The sequence below is a fragment of the Notothenia rossii genome, assembly GCF_949606895.1.
Source record: "Notothenia rossii genome assembly, chromosome: 12".
Taxonomy (NCBI): Eukaryota; Metazoa; Chordata; class Actinopteri; order Perciformes; family Nototheniidae; genus Notothenia; species Notothenia rossii.
Window position 1 is genome coordinate 19,974,354 of NC_136911.1, and position 17,540 is coordinate 19,991,893.

The window sequence follows — 17,540 nt, forward strand, 5'->3', positions numbered from 1 at the left end:
TTATCATTTACTTCAAAGCTGTCTGCCCCATCTTCCTTCATGTTAAATACCCGGACTTAATGAGACACACCAGTTTGCACTTTGCTTGATTGAGCACCTGGTCCACCAACTAAAAAAAACGGAAACGTATAAAACAACGGAAACAGTGTATTTCTTTAAAACCATATTAATTGATAATGCATCAAGTAAACTAAAATTAAGCAGTCGAACAATCTGTTCCTTTTGGGGAAGAGTGTCTCGTTACAAGGTAAGAAGACACCCTTTTTCACAATTTGAATTTAATTGAAAAGAAACAATGAGGAAACAAACATGTGTGGTGTAAAGTCATATGAAGATGTTTACAATTTTATTTAAAGACCGGTCAAGAGTCGTCGGTTTGGTTCTGGTGCAAGAAGTATTTCCCAAAGCCCTGTATTGAAGTACAAATAATAATATTTGCCTTTGCCCCTACAGTACTTGATTAAATATACTCTGTACACCACTGCAGCTCAACACTTGAGGGAAAACTCAGATTTTAATCTAACTCTAATTTAAAAATATTAGTTGACTGTATCAGTTGTTTTTATATATATATATAAATAAATAAATGTGCAGCATTCAAAGTATAATACTTACCACTCCTGTCCTCAGGTATGGCTTATGTCTCACTCTTTGACTGCTTTTTGCAGAAAGCACACAAACATAACTCTGCTAGGGACTCACTGGTAATACTCTGATAAATGATAAGTTAAATGAGATTGTTTGAGACAGTTCAGCAGTGCCTCGATGTATTAAACCATAAAAATAAACAAACATGGCAAAAACTTACACTAAGACTGAGTTAAATTACATTAAAGAACACATTCATCTCTCCAGCGGGACAACAGAGGGAGAGAAGGGAAGGGAAAGCCTAATAAAAAATGTCTTTAAATGATCAAACAGAAATAATAATTAAGAATAATAATTGGAAATGAAAATGTATTCAGCAAAAGTTTGAAGGAGCATTTTCCAAAAAAAAGTGCTAAGTCCAAAAAAATTAGGAGCTGTAAGTAATTAAGTTGAGAGACATCTAAAAGAGGGTGGGGTTAATACATCATCAACACATCAACAGTGACCTATACAAGATTAAAACTCAGCAGGAGATCTGCTGAAGTACAAGGCTATATGCAAATATTAACAAAGACCCATCATCATGTGGTAATATCTCACGATGTGACATCACGCTGATGCACTTTAAGTCACTTTCGGCGCCGCAGGGAGATGCGCTGCAGTCTGCGGGCTTTCCCCCGGGCATCAATGGGCCGCATCTCCGTGACCTTTGACCTGACCAGCCGGTAGGAGCTGGCAGTGTAGCTCGGTCTCTTGCAGTAATGGATCAGACGACACTCAAGCTGAGGCACTGCAGGGACAGCAACATGAGAGTTAGCAAGGGAACACGCTCCAGACTTCTTTGAGCTTTGTGTTTTTAACAACTTCTTGCAACATCTGCAGCTTTTAAGAGTCTACAAAATCTCAGAGAATAGCCCATGTATCTTGGTTGACTCACATTTGTGTGTGTATTATTTGAATATGACAATAAAGAATGTATATAAAAAGAAACTGTAATTATACTCCACATGATTGCAAGTACAGTAACAACCCTGCATAGCAATCTGACTTCAGTAACAGACTACAGAAGTATTATCAACAATATGTGTATGAAACCTTAATAGTGCAGGTAAGCCATGTACTAAGTCATGCTCTGTGTGAAAGCTAGTATTCACGTGTGTACCTTTGTTCTGCTGCTTCTCCGTGTGGCCTTCAGGTTTCTTTCTGTGTGTGCTCTGAGCTCCTGCTCCTGATTGGTTGTCTCCTCCTTCCTCAATAGGTGTTGTCTCCCCCTGCTGTCTCTCCCCCTGCCCCCCCACATCTGTCTTCCTCTCCTCCTGTCCTGTGTTGGGACTCGACTGTTTCTCCTCTTCTGTGTCTTTCTCCAGCTGGCCGCCCTCCTCTCTCTCCTTCTTAGTCTTTTCTTTCAGATCTACAGGCACAAACATACACAGTTTAGAAATGAATACACGCAAAGATGACATTTGGTTGGATCGTAGCAAACACTAAATGAACCAAACAGTCAGAAGAAGGCTGCTTCTCAGAAAATGACGAAAACATTGTTGAATAGTGTGATAATGATATTACTTGCAATACATAAACAGATATTAATGTGTACTCTGTTCTGCCGTTGTTTAGTACAGTGGTACCCAACCTTTTTTCCCAAGATCACCCCCAAATGACTCCTGTTGGAAGTTGCGCCCCCCCCCCCACACACACACAAAGTTTCAAAGTCTCAAAAATGCTACAACTACTGTAACAAACTGGATGAATGTGAAGTATTTTGTTAAGGGAGGATGAAAGCGTAACTAAGGAGCTCTATTGGAGTGACTCTGATGGTTATTGGACTCAGGATTCATTCAATTGGATTCCCGCTGTATGAAGAAATTAAAGGACGGCGCAAGTGGAAACAATTCACAAAGGGATTAAACTGTTTAAAACACATGCTCAAAGGAAGCCGGATTTTGCCGATGTGTTTATGTGGATTCAAAAATCGTAAATAATCTACAAAATGGAGGAGACCGATCTGATCGGAGCAACTGGGACAAATAATCCAACTGAAACCGGCATGGACGATGACTATGTTTTAAAAATGCGCTTATCCAGACAAGCCCGGTTTGGACACTTAACGCGCAGAAGAAACATTTCTATTGAAGAAAACATTATGCATTTCTGTCTTTTTATGCCTTTAATAGCTACTAACTTGAATTTGTATTCAAATTAATTAATCAATTATTTGTTATGTTTTATTGTAATGTATAGACAAGGCTTTTAGTGACAATCATGTATTGCGTTACAATTATATGTAAAAAACATAATAATAATAAAAAATTAAAAAATCTAAATATGATATTTGGCCTCAAATCATCTGAGGCCTGGCGCCCCCCCTGTGATCTTTGGCGCGCCCCCCAGGCTGGTAACCACTGGTCTAGTATACAGTTTAAATAGCCATTATTGAAACATATATTGGAGTAACAGATATTAAACGATAATTGTAGATGCCTCTGTCTGCCTGGGCCTTCCACGTCTCCCTGTTTTGCTGAATCTCCTGGTTCCACGTGACCTTGAAGCTCTTGAAGTCCACGGTGGTCAGAGAGCAGCTTCCCTCTGAGCCCGTGCTCTTCACACTGGACTTCACACTGGACTGCTTTCCATCGCTGCAGACGATACTCTGGTCACTGTGGACAGAGTAAACAGGCATGGGCACACACAAAGAATCAGCCAAGCACATAACACAAAGTGTAAGAGAAGCATGACCGTGGTGCTAATATCACAATATTTACCAACCGTACAGTAAGTGTTTGAGGGAGCCAGTATATCCTATCATTCATAGTCTAATGGCCCTACACTGACATCTAGTGTCCAAAATGTGTCTGACATCAATGTTAAAGCAATATATTCGTTTTAAAAAAGTGTGTGAAAGCATTTTTTTCAGGATAGTGTCAGTCTTATCGAACAACGTCAGTGCAAGGAGTGTCACTCAGAAAATGAGGGTCTTTTGTGTGTCACCTAGAGTGTCTTAATCCGTTCAACTCAGAGCGAGATGCTTCCTCGATAAGCGGTGACACAATCCTCTCGATCATTTCTGCCAGCACGGTGAAAGTTGGCTCCACGATGAAGTCGATGAATCCTGCAGGAAACAGAAGCCAAATCAACATTCATAGAATCAGGAACTCATTAGGATGCATCTGTATGTGTAGTGTTATTTGTATACCTTACCAATCTGGGACTGGGCCACCAAAGTGGATTTGCGGTCACAGAGAGGAGAGAAAGGTAAACCCAGCTCTGCTTCTTTATCACCCTGAAAAAAAATTCAGAAACATCAACAACACTATTTTGGAAGCAACCTTCAGTGTCCTGTGTGGTGTCATTGTATGTCCTGTTACTCAGTGGAAGCAACTCTTACTCTGAATATGTTTTGTTGATGCTGGCGTTCTTTGTTAGCCCATTTAAAATGCTAAATCAAGCTAAATGTGGGTGTCAGTCGGCGGGTACCTGTCTGAAGAACTCCTCCAGCAGGGATGTGGTCCAGCGGTGATGGAGGTCCCAGCGTTTGGCGGGGTGGCTGATATCCGCAGTGTGCAGCAGCAGAGATAAGGCCTTCGGTTTGTCTATCCTGCAAATACAGTCAGTCAGTCAGTTCTATAAATGAACTGACAAGCTGCTGTGCAATATCTAAAGACAAGTACTTGGTTGTGTAGCTGATGTAAAGCATGAAGTTCTGCATGGCTCTTGAAGTTTTGGTAAAGTCATGATGGCGCAAGAGGACAAGGCAGGTGATTACTAGAATCAGTAGGGTTTATCCTCTGGGCCCAGGAGTTCAAAACTTTGAATCCCTATCTGATCAGATCAGATTTGGATTTTGGGGAGTTCAAAACCAAAAAACAGGATTAGGATCACTTTGATATCAGATCAGGAAATCCAATCCAAGCTTTAATCTGGATCAAATCTTCAAAACGGGTAGTTCAAACCGACAACACAGGATTGGGATCAGTTTGATCCCAAAAAACTGGATTATCCTGATCCCACCAGAGGGGTGGATTTCCAGAGCAAAATGTACTGGACAATTTATTTTTAAATATGTTTCAATTTAAATAAGATGGCAAAGTTTGTTAATTGAAATAATACACAATTTTTAGCCTTCATGGGAAAACCAATTTTATTTTTTCCATTTTTGCTCACGTTTGTGGTGGCCTATTTTGTTTTCAACCAAATGTTGATGACATAAATGTTTATGCTCATAAAAGTATCACAGCAAAGATTGTCAATCACAAATGTAATTTAGATTAAAGTAAAAATATCTTCAACACAAAAAAAGTCCATCATCTGTCATCAAATAAAAAAATATAATTAAACATTATAGATGCCTCTGCAATGTGGTCTCTTGTCTTTCTTGTATTATTTTTCATGTCCACTAGATGGCGATCGGTAGGATTAAAGCACTGATATTCAGGATCTAGTCATCTTGAAAAATCGTAATCTGAATCAGGCTGATCCTATCCTGAATTGCTTTGAACTCCAGGGAAAAAAATCTGGCCGACTTGTCTGATCCTGGATCACAAAAAATGGGATTTCAAAATCGGATCGGATCTGATTGAGATTAAAAGTTTTGAACTCCTGGGCCCTGGAGACCACTATTATTTTAAGCAGATTTCACGGCAGTGATGCGAGCACAGCTGAAAACCTGCCCCTCTTAACTGCTATGAATGATCACATCGAATGAGTCACAAAAATCGTCAGCCAACGAGTCCTGGCCTGTGTCGGTGTCTCTTGAGGTGAGGTGTGAAAACTCTCCTCTGATGCCACACACTGATTTGTCCAGGTTCATTTTAATTGCTTTTGTCAGGTTGTGTGGTTTAGTTCAAATGAAATTACATTACAAAATGGTGATACAATATTACATAAATACACCAAGTAACATCCATTATAACAATGAAATAGTAATTATGAACAGTTGTATTCATACTATGTTACATTTAAACCATAGGCTGTAAATGATTTAGACATATAATCCAGGTTTGGACAAAGAATATTTTTTCTCAGGTATGGGGAATTACTCAGCTAGAGTAAAAATCATAATTCAGCTATGATACCACTTCTACAATGATATTCACTTGATACAGCACCGCTATAGTCACAAGTAGTTATAATGGTGTTAAACCCATGTTGTGATAGTGTCAGCATCCCTACTAAGGTGTTTAAACCTTATTTAATGTCACCAAATCTGACTACCCATAATGCAACGGTACTCACGTCTCCGGCTGCTGCAGGAAGCTCTTCATGGCTTTGATCTGCTGGAAGTGGCAGGACATGTCTGTGGCCAAAACCATCTCCACTACCAGCGTCCGCAGCTCTCTGGAGGATCGGATGAAAGGGAAACATCACAACAGCAAATGGACGGATAGCCAAACAATACCTTGAATTGTGTTTGCTAGTTCTCCTTGACGCGACATAGGACTCTTTACACTTATGATGAAACACCTTAAATGATGACACATCACCCTCAGGGGTTAGTTCTCACCTCCAGTCGTCTTTGGAAAGATTAGTGAAGATGTTCATATCGTCTCCGGACTGCAGGAGTCGATAGGCGGCGCTGACGTGGTAGTTCTCAAGGACAGCTCGGTCATTGTACAACATGGCTGTGTCCGACCTGCAGAGCCCACACAGTTACTTACTGAAAGATGACCAGAGACCATGATGGCAAACGTACACACATCCTTTACTCAAGTAGAAGTACAGATACTCGTGTTTAAAAATAGAAGTACTGACTAAACTTCTTTGCTCAAGTAAAAGTAAAGAGGCTTTGAAATGTACTTCAGTAAAAAGTACCCATAACTAGCAGCTGTTTTAAAGAGTACCTGACCTCCCTTTATATTAATAGAACAATAATGTCATTGTTAGCTAATGAATGTTTCCATGCTGAACAACGGCAACATGACAACGTTTTCATTGGTCCCTATTCTTTAGAGAAGACCAGGAAATGATGGATACACGGATCGTGTTCAAATCAACAGGCACGCAATGACTCTAAATAATAATGATCACGCCACCAAACACACATTCAGACTAAAGGAACCAGCCTGTTTGGAAAATGTGAGAAGTAGAAAGTACAGGTATTTGTGTTCAACATGTAAGAAGTAGAAAGCACAGGTATTTGTGTTCAACATGTAAGAAGTAGAAAGTACAGGTATTTGTGTTCAAAATGTAAGAAGTAGAAAGTACAGGTATTCGAGTTCAACATGTAAGAAGTAGAAAGTACAGGTATTTGGGTTCAACATGTAAGAAGTAGAAAGTACAGGTATTTGAGTTCAACATGTAAGAAGTAGAAAGTTCAGGTATTTGTGTTCAAAATGTAAGAAGTAGAAAGTAAAGGTATTTGAGTTCAAAATGTGAGAAGTAGAAAGTACAGGTATTTGTGTTCAACATGTAAGAAGTAGAAAGCACAGGTATTTGTGTTCAACATGTAAGAAGTAGAAAGTACAGGTATTTGAGTTCAACATGTAAGAAGTAGAAAGTACAGGTATTTGAGTTCAAAATGTAAGAAGTATAAAGTAAAGGTATTTGAGTTCAAAATGTAAGAAGTAGAAAGTACAGGTATTTGTGTTCAAAATGTAAGAAGTAGAAAGTACAGGTATTCGAGTTCAACATGTAAGAAGTAGAAAGTACAGGTATTTGGGTTCAACATGTAAGAAGTAGAAAGTACAGGTATTTGAGTTCAACATGTAAGAAGTAGAAAGTTCAGGTATTTGTGTTCAAAATGTAAGAAGTAGAAAGTAAAGGTATTTGAGTTCAAAATGTAAGAAGTAGAAAGTACAGGTATTTGGGTTCAAAATGTAAGAAGTAAAAGTAGAAAGGCGCCATAAAAATAAGTAGTGGAGTAAAGTACTGATACCAGATAAATGTAGGCCTACTGAAGTAAGTACAGTAACAAAGTATTTGTACTCCACCACTTCCCACCTCTGCCAGAGACACAAATGATGCTGGGTGGAAGTTACCTGGTCTGAATATGGAAGTTATTGGTGGTCCCTGTGTGTTCAAAGTCATGGATGGCTGCTGCAAAAATGATGGCGAAGATCTCCAACTCAGTTAACCAGTGCTGAGAGAGAGAAACAGAGATTAGAGATGATATACTTTCTCAAGTGACGAAGGGGAGGACTTTTTGTTTTGAGTATTGAAAAGCTCTCTCTGCATTCCCTTCTTTAAAAAGTTTGCCTCAACACCCACCACCATGCCAGTCTTGAGCAGCAGGTAGTGGATGGTCTGTGTTACATCAGCTGCATGCATCAGGTTGTGGTAAGGATTCTTGTATTTGCTGTAGCCCATCTCCAACGAGTCCACGAACGACATGAGAGCTGAAATAGGGACCTGCAAGAGAGGAGACGCAACAATAAAACATGACATTTGAACCACGTATGAGTAAATAAACTAGAAAGATCACACGGAATCACCTGTGATTCATTCATACCTTGAAACGATTGATCAGGTCGTATCTGGTGAGCAGCTCGTAGAAGACGAACTTCAGAGCGTGGTCTCCACTCGCCTCGTTCAGCGCAAACACATCGAAGGACCACATGTCCACGTGCTGGAGCAGATACACTTATTTAACGTATGTAGGTTAATGTTGTCCTTCACCTGCACAATCTATGACCATCCTTTCACCATAAACAAAAACATACATAAACTCATGAATACCTTGATCACACCGATGACGTTTGAGGGATAACTAAGACCAGCCAAGTTGGAGGTTCGTCGGTACATCCTGCCACACAGATATGACACATCGTCAAACACACTGACTAGTTGGTATTACTACTTATTCTGGTTCTGTTTTATTCAATCAAATGATTTCCTATCTCTGAAACATCCAAAAATGATTTAGAATTGGCAAAATAGATCAACCAAAATGCTGTCTAGTGTTCTATTCCCAGAGAAGTTATAATAAAAGTAAACCAATCAGACCTCTCCACAAAGATGCCGGCCTGCACTGCGTGGACGATGCTTCTGAAGCGCGGCTTGTCTTCGTTACGGCGCAGCATCAGGCCTCTCTGCCGGGTGAAGGTGGAGGCCAGCCAGTCCCGGACCTCTGAAGGCACCGTGTCCGACTGGATGTCACTCAGCTCGTCCTCCCGGTCCACCATCCGCCTGCACGGAGACACACAAAGGCAATGACTCATGCAATGTACAATTATTTGCAGGTTGCTTAAAAAGCTATCATTTGACTTGATGATTTATCCAACTTTTTCTGCAGAGTGTAATTCAAAGCTGACTTCCATCGATTCAACGTTCTCTTCGTATGTAGAAAACTGCTATACAATAGGCACATTTGAAATGAATGCAGCAATAACCTGAGATTTAAGATTCAAAGTTGAGCTCACAGTATGTTTGGAGTCTAAGTGGTTAGTGTGTTGCTGGGCAACTGACACAGAAAGACTTGTTTTTGTACCTTTTTCAACAGTGTGAAGGATGTTGTTTTTGTACACTTTACAACTTCCATGGCCCCTCTGAACTTTGCCTAAAAGTACTTTAAATCATCCTGGAGTCATGAGTTATATTAATACTGAAAGGCTGAGCTGCTTGGATTTCGATGGTTTGTGTTAAAAGGTCTTGATATATCCTCATCTAAGACACATACAACATATGTTGGGTCATCATTATGGACCATGCAGCATAACGACTACTTGGAAACTTTAGGTGCTCATATTTCTTTCGGGGGTTTACTTGTAATAAATATTTTTTACATAGTTTGTTTTGCTGCATTTACTAATGAAGGTAAACAATCAGAATACTCCTTCCCAAACTGCTGAAAAGTCTAAGTTTCGACCAATCATAATCAGTCTTAGCGACATTCAAGAGAAGAATGTCAAAATGAGTTACTTTGTTTGACATGCAGTTAATGTTTTCGTATGGTTTCGTGCCTTGTTTCTTCAATGTAAAGCGATTCTAGGACTGAAGCAGCGTTCTCCAGGTTCTTCTTCAGGTCGGGCACAGAAGCCTCCCCCCTCTCCAGCTGCTTCACAAGACATCTCAACCTGCAACACACACCGTCACACCATCAGCAACACACCTTTATATAAACAATGCCACATGCTTTAACTTGAGTTCCTAAAACCAGAAACCTTTCACGATAATCCGTTTTACCATAACATCGCTGAATACACTCTTCTGTTCTCCCTTCTGAAACTAGCCATTGTTTTCACTCTTAAATTAAAAGGCCTTTAAAATGGTAATATCTCCTCTCGGAACTAATTTCTAAAATGCATCTAGAGGCCACTTCTCACAAATAATTTAAACATATTTGTCGAGAGAATGTGTGCTTCTTGAGAGAATCTCAGTGGTTTTGATGATAAAACAGTAAAATCACATAAAAGTTGTGACCTGATAGCAGTCCTCTCCATGGCGTCGGCAGAGTCAGGGACAGGCAGCTCGTCGGCCAGGATCTCTTCAGCGCTGCGCGGGTCGATCCCGATCCCTTTGGGTTCAGTGGAGCCGGCTTTGACAGCAGTGCAGAGTGCATTCTGGGACCATGAGCCTGAACAGTTTTCATACAATCACTGATAATATATCTACAAATATATTACACAATCCAGGACCATAACTTGAAATAGAAAGGGGACATTTCTGGTGAACTCACGTGCAAAGCGAGCCAGTGGATGGCGGGTGTTTTTTTCCGATCCCTCGTTAGCAACTGGAAAGATAAGAGACATTCTTTCATTTTAAATTCTCATTTGTTCTTTATTAATTAAGTCATTAAAATACGCATATGCATAATAAAAATACAGTGTAAGTAAACATATAAATACGTAATAACAGGATAAATATAGAATGATCCGAGGACACCTGCCACTCCAACCAGAAAGGGCAAATATAGCAGTGTGTGTGTGTGTGTGTGTGTGTGTGTGTGTGTGTGTGTGTGTGTGTGTGTGTGTGTGTGTGTGTCAAGTGATTGGGGAGGATGAGTGTATGGCTGGAATCAGGCAGAAAAGGAGGGAATACAGCACATCCACTTCATTAGTGATAATGACTCCCTGAGCTCAGCACCCTAACAACTGAACACACACACACACACACACACACACACACACACACACACACACACACACACACACACACACACACACACACACACACACACACACACACACACACACACACACACACACACACACATTAGCACCAGTCAAAGTGATGTCATATTTATGTCATCTCTTCTGGTTCCCATAGAGACAGCAGTCAGTAAACATAGACACACACAGACTGTAAAATGACATGGCCTTCACAATTATATTTTTTTGGATTATATTATCTTTAACCGATGTAATGTGTAGACACTGTTTTCATATCTGTGTGCCCGAAGTATCTCATACAACTGCAGATCACACTTGGATGTGGGAGTAATTTCAGTCTTTTCCGCCCAAATTAACATTCATTGTCCAACTTCCTGTCCATGACCAGATACTGACAAGGATTTCTACACAAACAACTGTGCTGCATGCAATCTGACTGCAGTAAGCCTGAACAACACCTGGTGCACAAGCTCTTTGACTACCACGTTATGCAATTAGCCTAGCACTACCTGTGCACAGGGAAATGACACAGGAAGTGAATGGTTATTGCTTTTCTGTGCATATAACCCTGGACCACGGCTGTAAAGAGGCAATTAAGTCTACTACGAGCCAGTTAATGAAGGGAAACCTGGAAAGATAACAAAAAATGAGGAGCATGGATGAGTTTTAACACTGAGGATGGGTTCAGTTGGATGGAGTTTGGTTAGAGTTGTCTTTTGGGCCGCTTTGAGCACACGGGCTCTGTCATGTTGGAACAGGAAAGGGCCAAACACAAACTATTTACACAGAGTTGGTGAAACACATTTGTCTTAAATATCAATGTAAGCTGGAACATTAAGATTTTATTTTCATTAGAAATAAGGAGCCAAAAGCAGTAGAGGATGTACACCATTGAATACACACAAAGGGCTCTAAAGGGCCCCTGATTCACAAGTAACTGTATATTCATACAACATCAAATTAAAAGAGGTCATTTTATGGATAAGGATATATATATATAGTAGAAATATTAGTGATTTTGTTAAAGCTGTCAATACAAAAGAATATTTATTTCTCTTGAGTGACATGCCACATACAAAGAAAATTGCACTGAGAGTGAGCACCTTCAATACCATAAGCCTTAAGTAAAGAACACCACCTAGCTACACACACACACACACACACACACACACACACACACACACACACACACACACACACACACACACACACACACACACACACACACACACACACACACACACACACACACACACACACACACACACACACACACACACACACACACACACACACACACACACACACACACACAGTAACTGTAACAAGGAGACTCTTACCGATGGTGAAGCTGAATCCATCAATGCTGAAAGTGGCACTCCGACACTTTTTAATCCCCTGTTTTTTAGATGTTGTTTGTGTCATTGTGGCTCTTGGTGTGTGCTGCTCTGCTCTCTCGGTGGCTGTGTGTTCAGAGGATGTTTCCCTGGAGAGGCTGAACAGGAGGCTGTTCCCTCTGCTGGCTGTAACCCTGGCAGTGCTCGTAGTCCCGCTGGAGGCTGACGGTGCTGCAGAGCTGTGAGCTGCTGTGTTCAGGAGGAATGCTGGCCTCCTCCGCCCCTCCTCTCTGCTCTTCATCTCTCAAGGCCACTGTGATCCTGCAACAGCACCTACAATGGCAACTCTCTCCAGTTTCTCTCTTTAATATATGTATTGGTGCATTTCCTGTAGAACACTTCCAATATGGCCTGCATTTTGTTGTACATTTTATCTCGTGAACACTGGATCTCGTGCAGAACAACTTGTACAGATGTGTTCTTTTGTGCCACGTAGGAACTATGAAAGAGAGTGTGTGGCCATGACCATTTTTTTCTCACACTCAGAATAAGGTACAAAGAAATTCTCGAGTATCCCTGACCTATTGTACAATCATTTACAGATGGTTTGCTTTTATCTACACGGGGAAAACATTCATTTCACAAGAAATCCGAATGCTGTCATCTGAATACATCTCACCATTGTGTCGTCGTCATCATCATGGCTGCCAGATTACTGGGAGATTTGGGGGATTTTATGTCTGTTATCGGCATATTTCGGCAAAAACCTGAACCTCAAGTCTGTCATTTTGTTGAATGAGGGGTTCCTGTACTCAGACTCAGAACAATGCTTTATTGGAACCAATGTAAGATGGACAGTATAGCCAAAATGTCAATGTAATTTAAAATTCACAATTGTTGTGAGGCACCAGCTTTAAAATGAGGTTGTCGCGTGAGTTAGAAATGTTGTTGAAAGTCATGCAGATGTTTCAGTAGTGTAAACATTTATTAAGCAAACATACTGAACAGATACTCAAAAAGCTGATTGGAAGAAGTGAAGATGATGTCTCGTCGGGGATGATTGATTCCGGGAAATGAAAAACAGTTTGCCTGATTGAGTCCCGAGAAAGGACTGACGGTCATTGTAGCCTTCAGCAGGGTCAAGTTATAGAAGACCACACCGTTAAATGAGAGCAGGGACATCTGATAGGGCTGGGAAGAATATGAGATGCCTCAGAAGCTTGGATGTTAGAAGATGAGTGCAGCCCTTATGAGGGTTAATAAAAGAAGCAATCTTATTATATTTCAGTGGAGCAATAAGTCCTTAGAACTTACTTGATAACAGTGTGCTTGGGTAGTTTCTAAAAAGTCGACTGATAGAGGAAAAAGACACTGGATGGATATATCATATTGTACGCTTTCTGTCAGTGCTCAGCCATGAGTGAAACACAGCAGACTGTTCAGAGCTGACAGGGTGGAGGAGTTTAACTGTGATCACTCCGCTTCATCATTACTCCTTCCAGTTACTGAGGTATAAAAGTGAGACGGGTTGTGACATACCGTGTTTTGTTGAGACACGGCTGTCAAGGGTTACACACACACACATGCCATAACACACAAGGGTTGAGCAGCCAAGCAGAAAGGAAGCAGCGTGTTCTCCTGGGAGCATAGCGGGTGGAAGAAGCTGAATAAAAAAGTTCTTTCCTAATTTATTTGATCAAGTAGGAGCTTTTTTATTTCAAAGAAGTGGGAAGTGAAAAGCAATAGAACAAATAGTTTCTGTGTAAAACAAGTATATCTGCAGCCTCTCTTCCTGGCTCGTCCTCTGAAGTTAATTGAATTTCCTTTTAGAAAAGCACATGACCATCCTGTGATTTGATGTCTCTGGGTCATCTGAGCCGTTGTCAGTGTGAGGATTACATCCCGGCTGAACTTTACCGAGGAAGTTTGAAGCAAAAATGAATCCATCCCGGTGGTTTCTTGCAGTTTTCCTGACAGTTGGTGCCTCTGAGCTTTGCTGTGCCGGACCTTTCCATGCCCAGTGCAAAGTGGATTGGTATGCGTTTTTCTCTGTTGTACATACTTTATAGATGTCTTATGTTGGGTTTTCATAACAAAAACCAACCAATATTGCATAATTCTGTACACATCTCTAGTATTCTGGCAAATGTCTAGTTAATTTTGAAATGATTGCCCTATTTCTGTCATTCAATTTAATGTGTTTCACATCCAGAGCATTTGTAATGATATGTAAAATTAATATAGGGTTAGAACATCTAAAACAAGTCAAAGTAAAGTCCATCAGGATTTGGAAGAGGTCCTCGAACATACTGAGTGATAAACAGATCCAACTACATGTGGACTATAGTTGCTTGTTGCCATTTTTGCTGCCATTTTGTCCATTGGGTGGCACTACAGGGAAGGCCATGAGGTAAAACTTAATTTAGGATGCAGCCAGCAATGTTCACAGCAATCTGCCCATTAGTTGTTGATATTTCCTGTGTGCGACTGGAAGTTGTGGCCTGCAAAAGGCATTTGAGTATTGCCAGGAAAATTCATCTGATGAGCAGAAAAACACAAATAATGATATAGTTATAAAGGAGAGACACAAACAGATTCAAGAAAATCAGTATGTCTACAATTCTTTCCTCAATCAACTCTTCTCTGACACAATATAAACTTCACTACGGTTGGATTTCCTATTGTGTTTGACAGTATTATATTTTAAGTGTATATCAATTTCTATACCAACTGACTATTCTTAGACAATTCTTGTTTTTGGAGTCAGAACCAATCTGTATGCATTTGGGAATATGTTGGGATTGGGAAAGAACATGTGATCTTCTTTTCATCTTAATATGTTCATCTTATTAGCTGTAATTAACTTAACCAGCCAGTCAAACCACAGAGCAGGACACTGAGATGCCATTTCTATTGTGGGCGGAAAATCGCCTTCTTCTGAGCTCAATCACGTGACTGAACTACGACAGTTTCTTCTTTTTCTCTGAATTTCTATCTTTATTTCAATTGTGTGTGTTTAATACAAATACAATACAAATCATTACAAAAGAACAATGGAGACATTATGCTTAACACCAAAAAAGGTTAGTACTGTTTTCATCTAAATAATGCTGTAAAATAAGTCTGCATTTCAAAGGCGTCATTATTAAGACAGCAAAAAGTGATATAATTGAGTCCAAAAACAACAGTGACCGCTAGTGTCCACTAGATGGCACCATTTTCTTTACGACCCCAGCTTCAGTTGTTTCTCAGAACCAGAGCTCAGATGAAGGTAAATGCACATTTAGTGACTTGTTTTTCTCATACAGGTACTTTGGGATACCGTGTCTAAAGGTTTATGAGGCCTTGGTCTCACAGATTCAGAAGTGGAGAACCATGGCCGGCTGCACCTCGGGAGGTCAGAAGTGCCTGTATAAGGTGTGCGTGTGTGTGTGTTTTCCTGTACTTATGAGGACAACGTATTAAGAAACAACTTATTTTGTCAGGACCTTTCTGACATTTGTGCTTTTGACTAAAATATATGTACAACTAGTCACTAATGGAATTGAATTGAATGACTTTGGTGATCCACTGACTCTTTCTCTTAATATTAAAACATTTTGGGAAATAAATCCAACATTTTGTGAGTTTTTAAGTGATCAAAATAAATCCAAAACTTGACCCCAGTGAAATTAGGTACACATATGAGCAGGAGAATGTGATGCAAAAGGAAATAATAAAAACTTGAAACAAATGAAAGGTGTTTTAGGTTTTTGAAAAGTCTGTTGTTTGCCCTATGTCTGGGATAACACATGGTCTGAACACAAATTCAATCCCATGCCTAATCTGGACTGGGCCACCCATTCAACCCGTTTATTTGGTTCAAGGTACACGTAAAAGAAAATTGCATAACGACTGTGACATCCTCAGCGTTTGTAGATTGTTTGTCTTGTTGCATTCTTTAAACTTTGTACCCCACCATTTGGTAAATCAGATGTATCAAATACTTTGTTCTGTGTTTGCTTCACTAAAGAAAGCCAATTTAATGAAACAATTCACAAGTCTTTAAATATGAACTGTTGTCTTTGCAGCTGAAGTCTGCCTCTGTCCACTTCATTGCAGCCAAACACATCACTCCCTTCAAGAGGTCTGTGGACGAAATCACCTTCCGGCTGGTCCCCTTTCACTTCTTCACCTGCTGTCACGTTTCGGTAGGTGTTTGCTCTCAGATTATTTATTATCTTAACGTATCTGAAAACCAAACTAGCAAACTGTTTATCATGATTCCTATAGTCTTCACTGAAAGTTCACTTTCTCTTCTCTCTCCTCATATGTATTTACCTCTCTTGGTTTGTATTCTCATCTGTTTCCTCTCTGTCTCAGCCCGTTTTCCTTTCTTGGTATCTGTCCTTATTCCCATTCCTGCCTGAATCATGATTATGTGCAGCCTTGTTGTTTATTGTAGCTGTGACTTTGTTTGTAGGCTATGTCTGTTTCTGAGACCTGGTACGCCATGAAAGACCACGGCACCAACTACTGCAACCTCTACAACCTCATGGAAGGTAGGACCATGCACTGGCCAGCAGTATTACTCATTATGTATCGGAAAAGGACTTTACACAATATTAGACGCCTCTCGTAACTGTTTGTCTTGTCGTTGGCTGAACAGGAAGCGGTCTGACTGAAGCCAGAGGTTACAGGGAGGTCACCAGTGACTTCCTGTGTACCCAACGCTACTCTGCTAACTGCACGGTCTACTGACAAGAGTAATCACAGAATTTTTAATTTTGGATGCCTTTCTTTTTCATTGCCTGCTTTAACTGTTGTATTTGGGGACACATTTTTCTGATAACCTGGTGAATTATACATAATCACTTGATTGAAGTATTATTCAGTTCAATCTAAGAGTATGAATAGAGTAACTAATGACTTATTCATTTGACTCAGGTATAACCGAAAATACAAAGTGCAGGCAGTTTGTTCGTATGTAGCAGGAGCATTTAATAAACATAATACAATGTAATGTTTAAGGGACATCCATTCAAGTTAGGTTTTCTGATTCCTGTACTTTTATGAGTTTCCGAACTGTCAAAAACGTGTATCTCTTTTGCTTGTTCTCCAGCCAACTGGATTGGATTGTTATTTTCTAAGCTTTCTTGTAATATTCTCTATTTTGTCACTGTTTTAAACTTTTATTTTGTAAAATAAATTGTTCTTATAATTTCCCACCAACGTGTTCAACAATCAAATCAGTCAGTTTTCCTGGTTCATGACCTCCAACTCACCAGATCATATTTCCACGGCTCCTGCCTGTCTAACAGCCAAATAAAGACGGAAACATTGTTTTGGTTCTGAAGTCACCGGTTGAGATTTTGATGATGCCCTTTGTCTTCCTTGTTTGTTCTTGGCCTTTGGAAAAAACAAGGGCGAAAAAAGAAAACAGCGCACATCAACAGAGAGCCTCTCGGTGTGAATATAGCTGTGGATACCGCTCAGAGGTGAGTCACAGTCTGACGAGGGGCATCATTCTTTCTGACACCTAAACCAGTTTTCGCTCTTTAAAATGATGGTGGAGTGAGTAGGGCGGAGGGAG

The 17,540-nt window shown here is 40.2% G+C and overlaps 2 protein-coding genes across 2 annotated transcripts; one reads left to right on the forward strand and one right to left on the reverse strand.

The window, feature by feature from the left end:
* Nucleotides 1-309: 309 nt before the first annotated feature.
* On the reverse strand, nucleotides 310-12,084 carry pde1ca (phosphodiesterase 1C, calmodulin-dependent a). Its single transcript, XM_079661342.1, has 17 exons — nucleotides 11,972-12,084; nucleotides 10,199-10,252; nucleotides 9,943-10,096; nucleotides 9,483-9,596; nucleotides 8,527-8,709; nucleotides 8,260-8,326; nucleotides 8,033-8,149; nucleotides 7,792-7,932; nucleotides 7,563-7,663; nucleotides 6,089-6,217; nucleotides 5,821-5,922; nucleotides 4,063-4,183; nucleotides 3,787-3,868; nucleotides 3,577-3,697; nucleotides 3,070-3,245; nucleotides 1,751-1,999; nucleotides 310-1,378 (listed from the first exon to the last, which is right to left on the reverse strand). The coding sequence occupies exons 1-17, from the start codon at nucleotides 12,054-12,056 to the stop codon at nucleotides 1,218-1,220; spliced, it is 2,157 nt and encodes a 718-aa protein (XP_079517468.1). The 5' UTR covers nucleotides 12,057-12,084; the 3' UTR covers nucleotides 310-1,217.
* Nucleotides 12,085-13,860: 1,776 nt separating this feature from the next.
* LOC307026162 (uncharacterized protein) lies at nucleotides 13,861-17,179 on the forward strand. Its single transcript, XM_079661334.1, has 5 exons — nucleotides 13,861-14,003; nucleotides 15,277-15,385; nucleotides 16,039-16,158; nucleotides 16,431-16,509; nucleotides 16,617-17,179. Exons 1-5 carry the CDS (start codon nucleotides 13,906-13,908, stop codon nucleotides 16,706-16,708), a joined length of 498 nt encoding a protein of 165 aa, XP_079517460.1. The 5' UTR covers nucleotides 13,861-13,905; the 3' UTR covers nucleotides 16,709-17,179.
* The last annotated feature ends 361 nt before the right edge of the window (nucleotides 17,180-17,540 follow it).

Bases quoted from the DNA above. Each gene is read 5' to 3' on its own strand.
- LOC307026162 (XM_079661334.1), top strand. From the start codon at position 13,906: ATGAATCCATCCCGGTGGTTTCTTGCAGTTTTCCTGACAGTTGGTGCC. The intron at 16,159-16,430 runs GTAGGTGTTTGC...CTTTGTTTGTAG, and splicing joins TCACCTGCTGTCACGTTTCG to GCTATGTCTGTTTCTGAGAC. The intron at 16,510-16,616 runs GTAGGACCATGC...TTGGCTGAACAG, and splicing joins CCTCTACAACCTCATGGAAG to GAAGCGGTCTGACTGAAGCC.
- pde1ca (XM_079661342.1), bottom strand. From the start codon at position 12,056: ATGACACAAACAACATCTAAAAAACAGGGGATTAAAAAGTGTCGGAGT. The intron at 9,597-9,942 runs GTCACAACTTTT...TGTGTGTTGCAG, and splicing joins ATGGAGAGGACTGCTATCAG to GTTGAGATGTCTTGTGAAGC. The intron at 6,218-7,562 runs GTAACTTCCACC...TGGGCTCTGCAG, and splicing joins AACTTCCATATTCAGACCAG to GTCGGACACAGCCATGTTGT.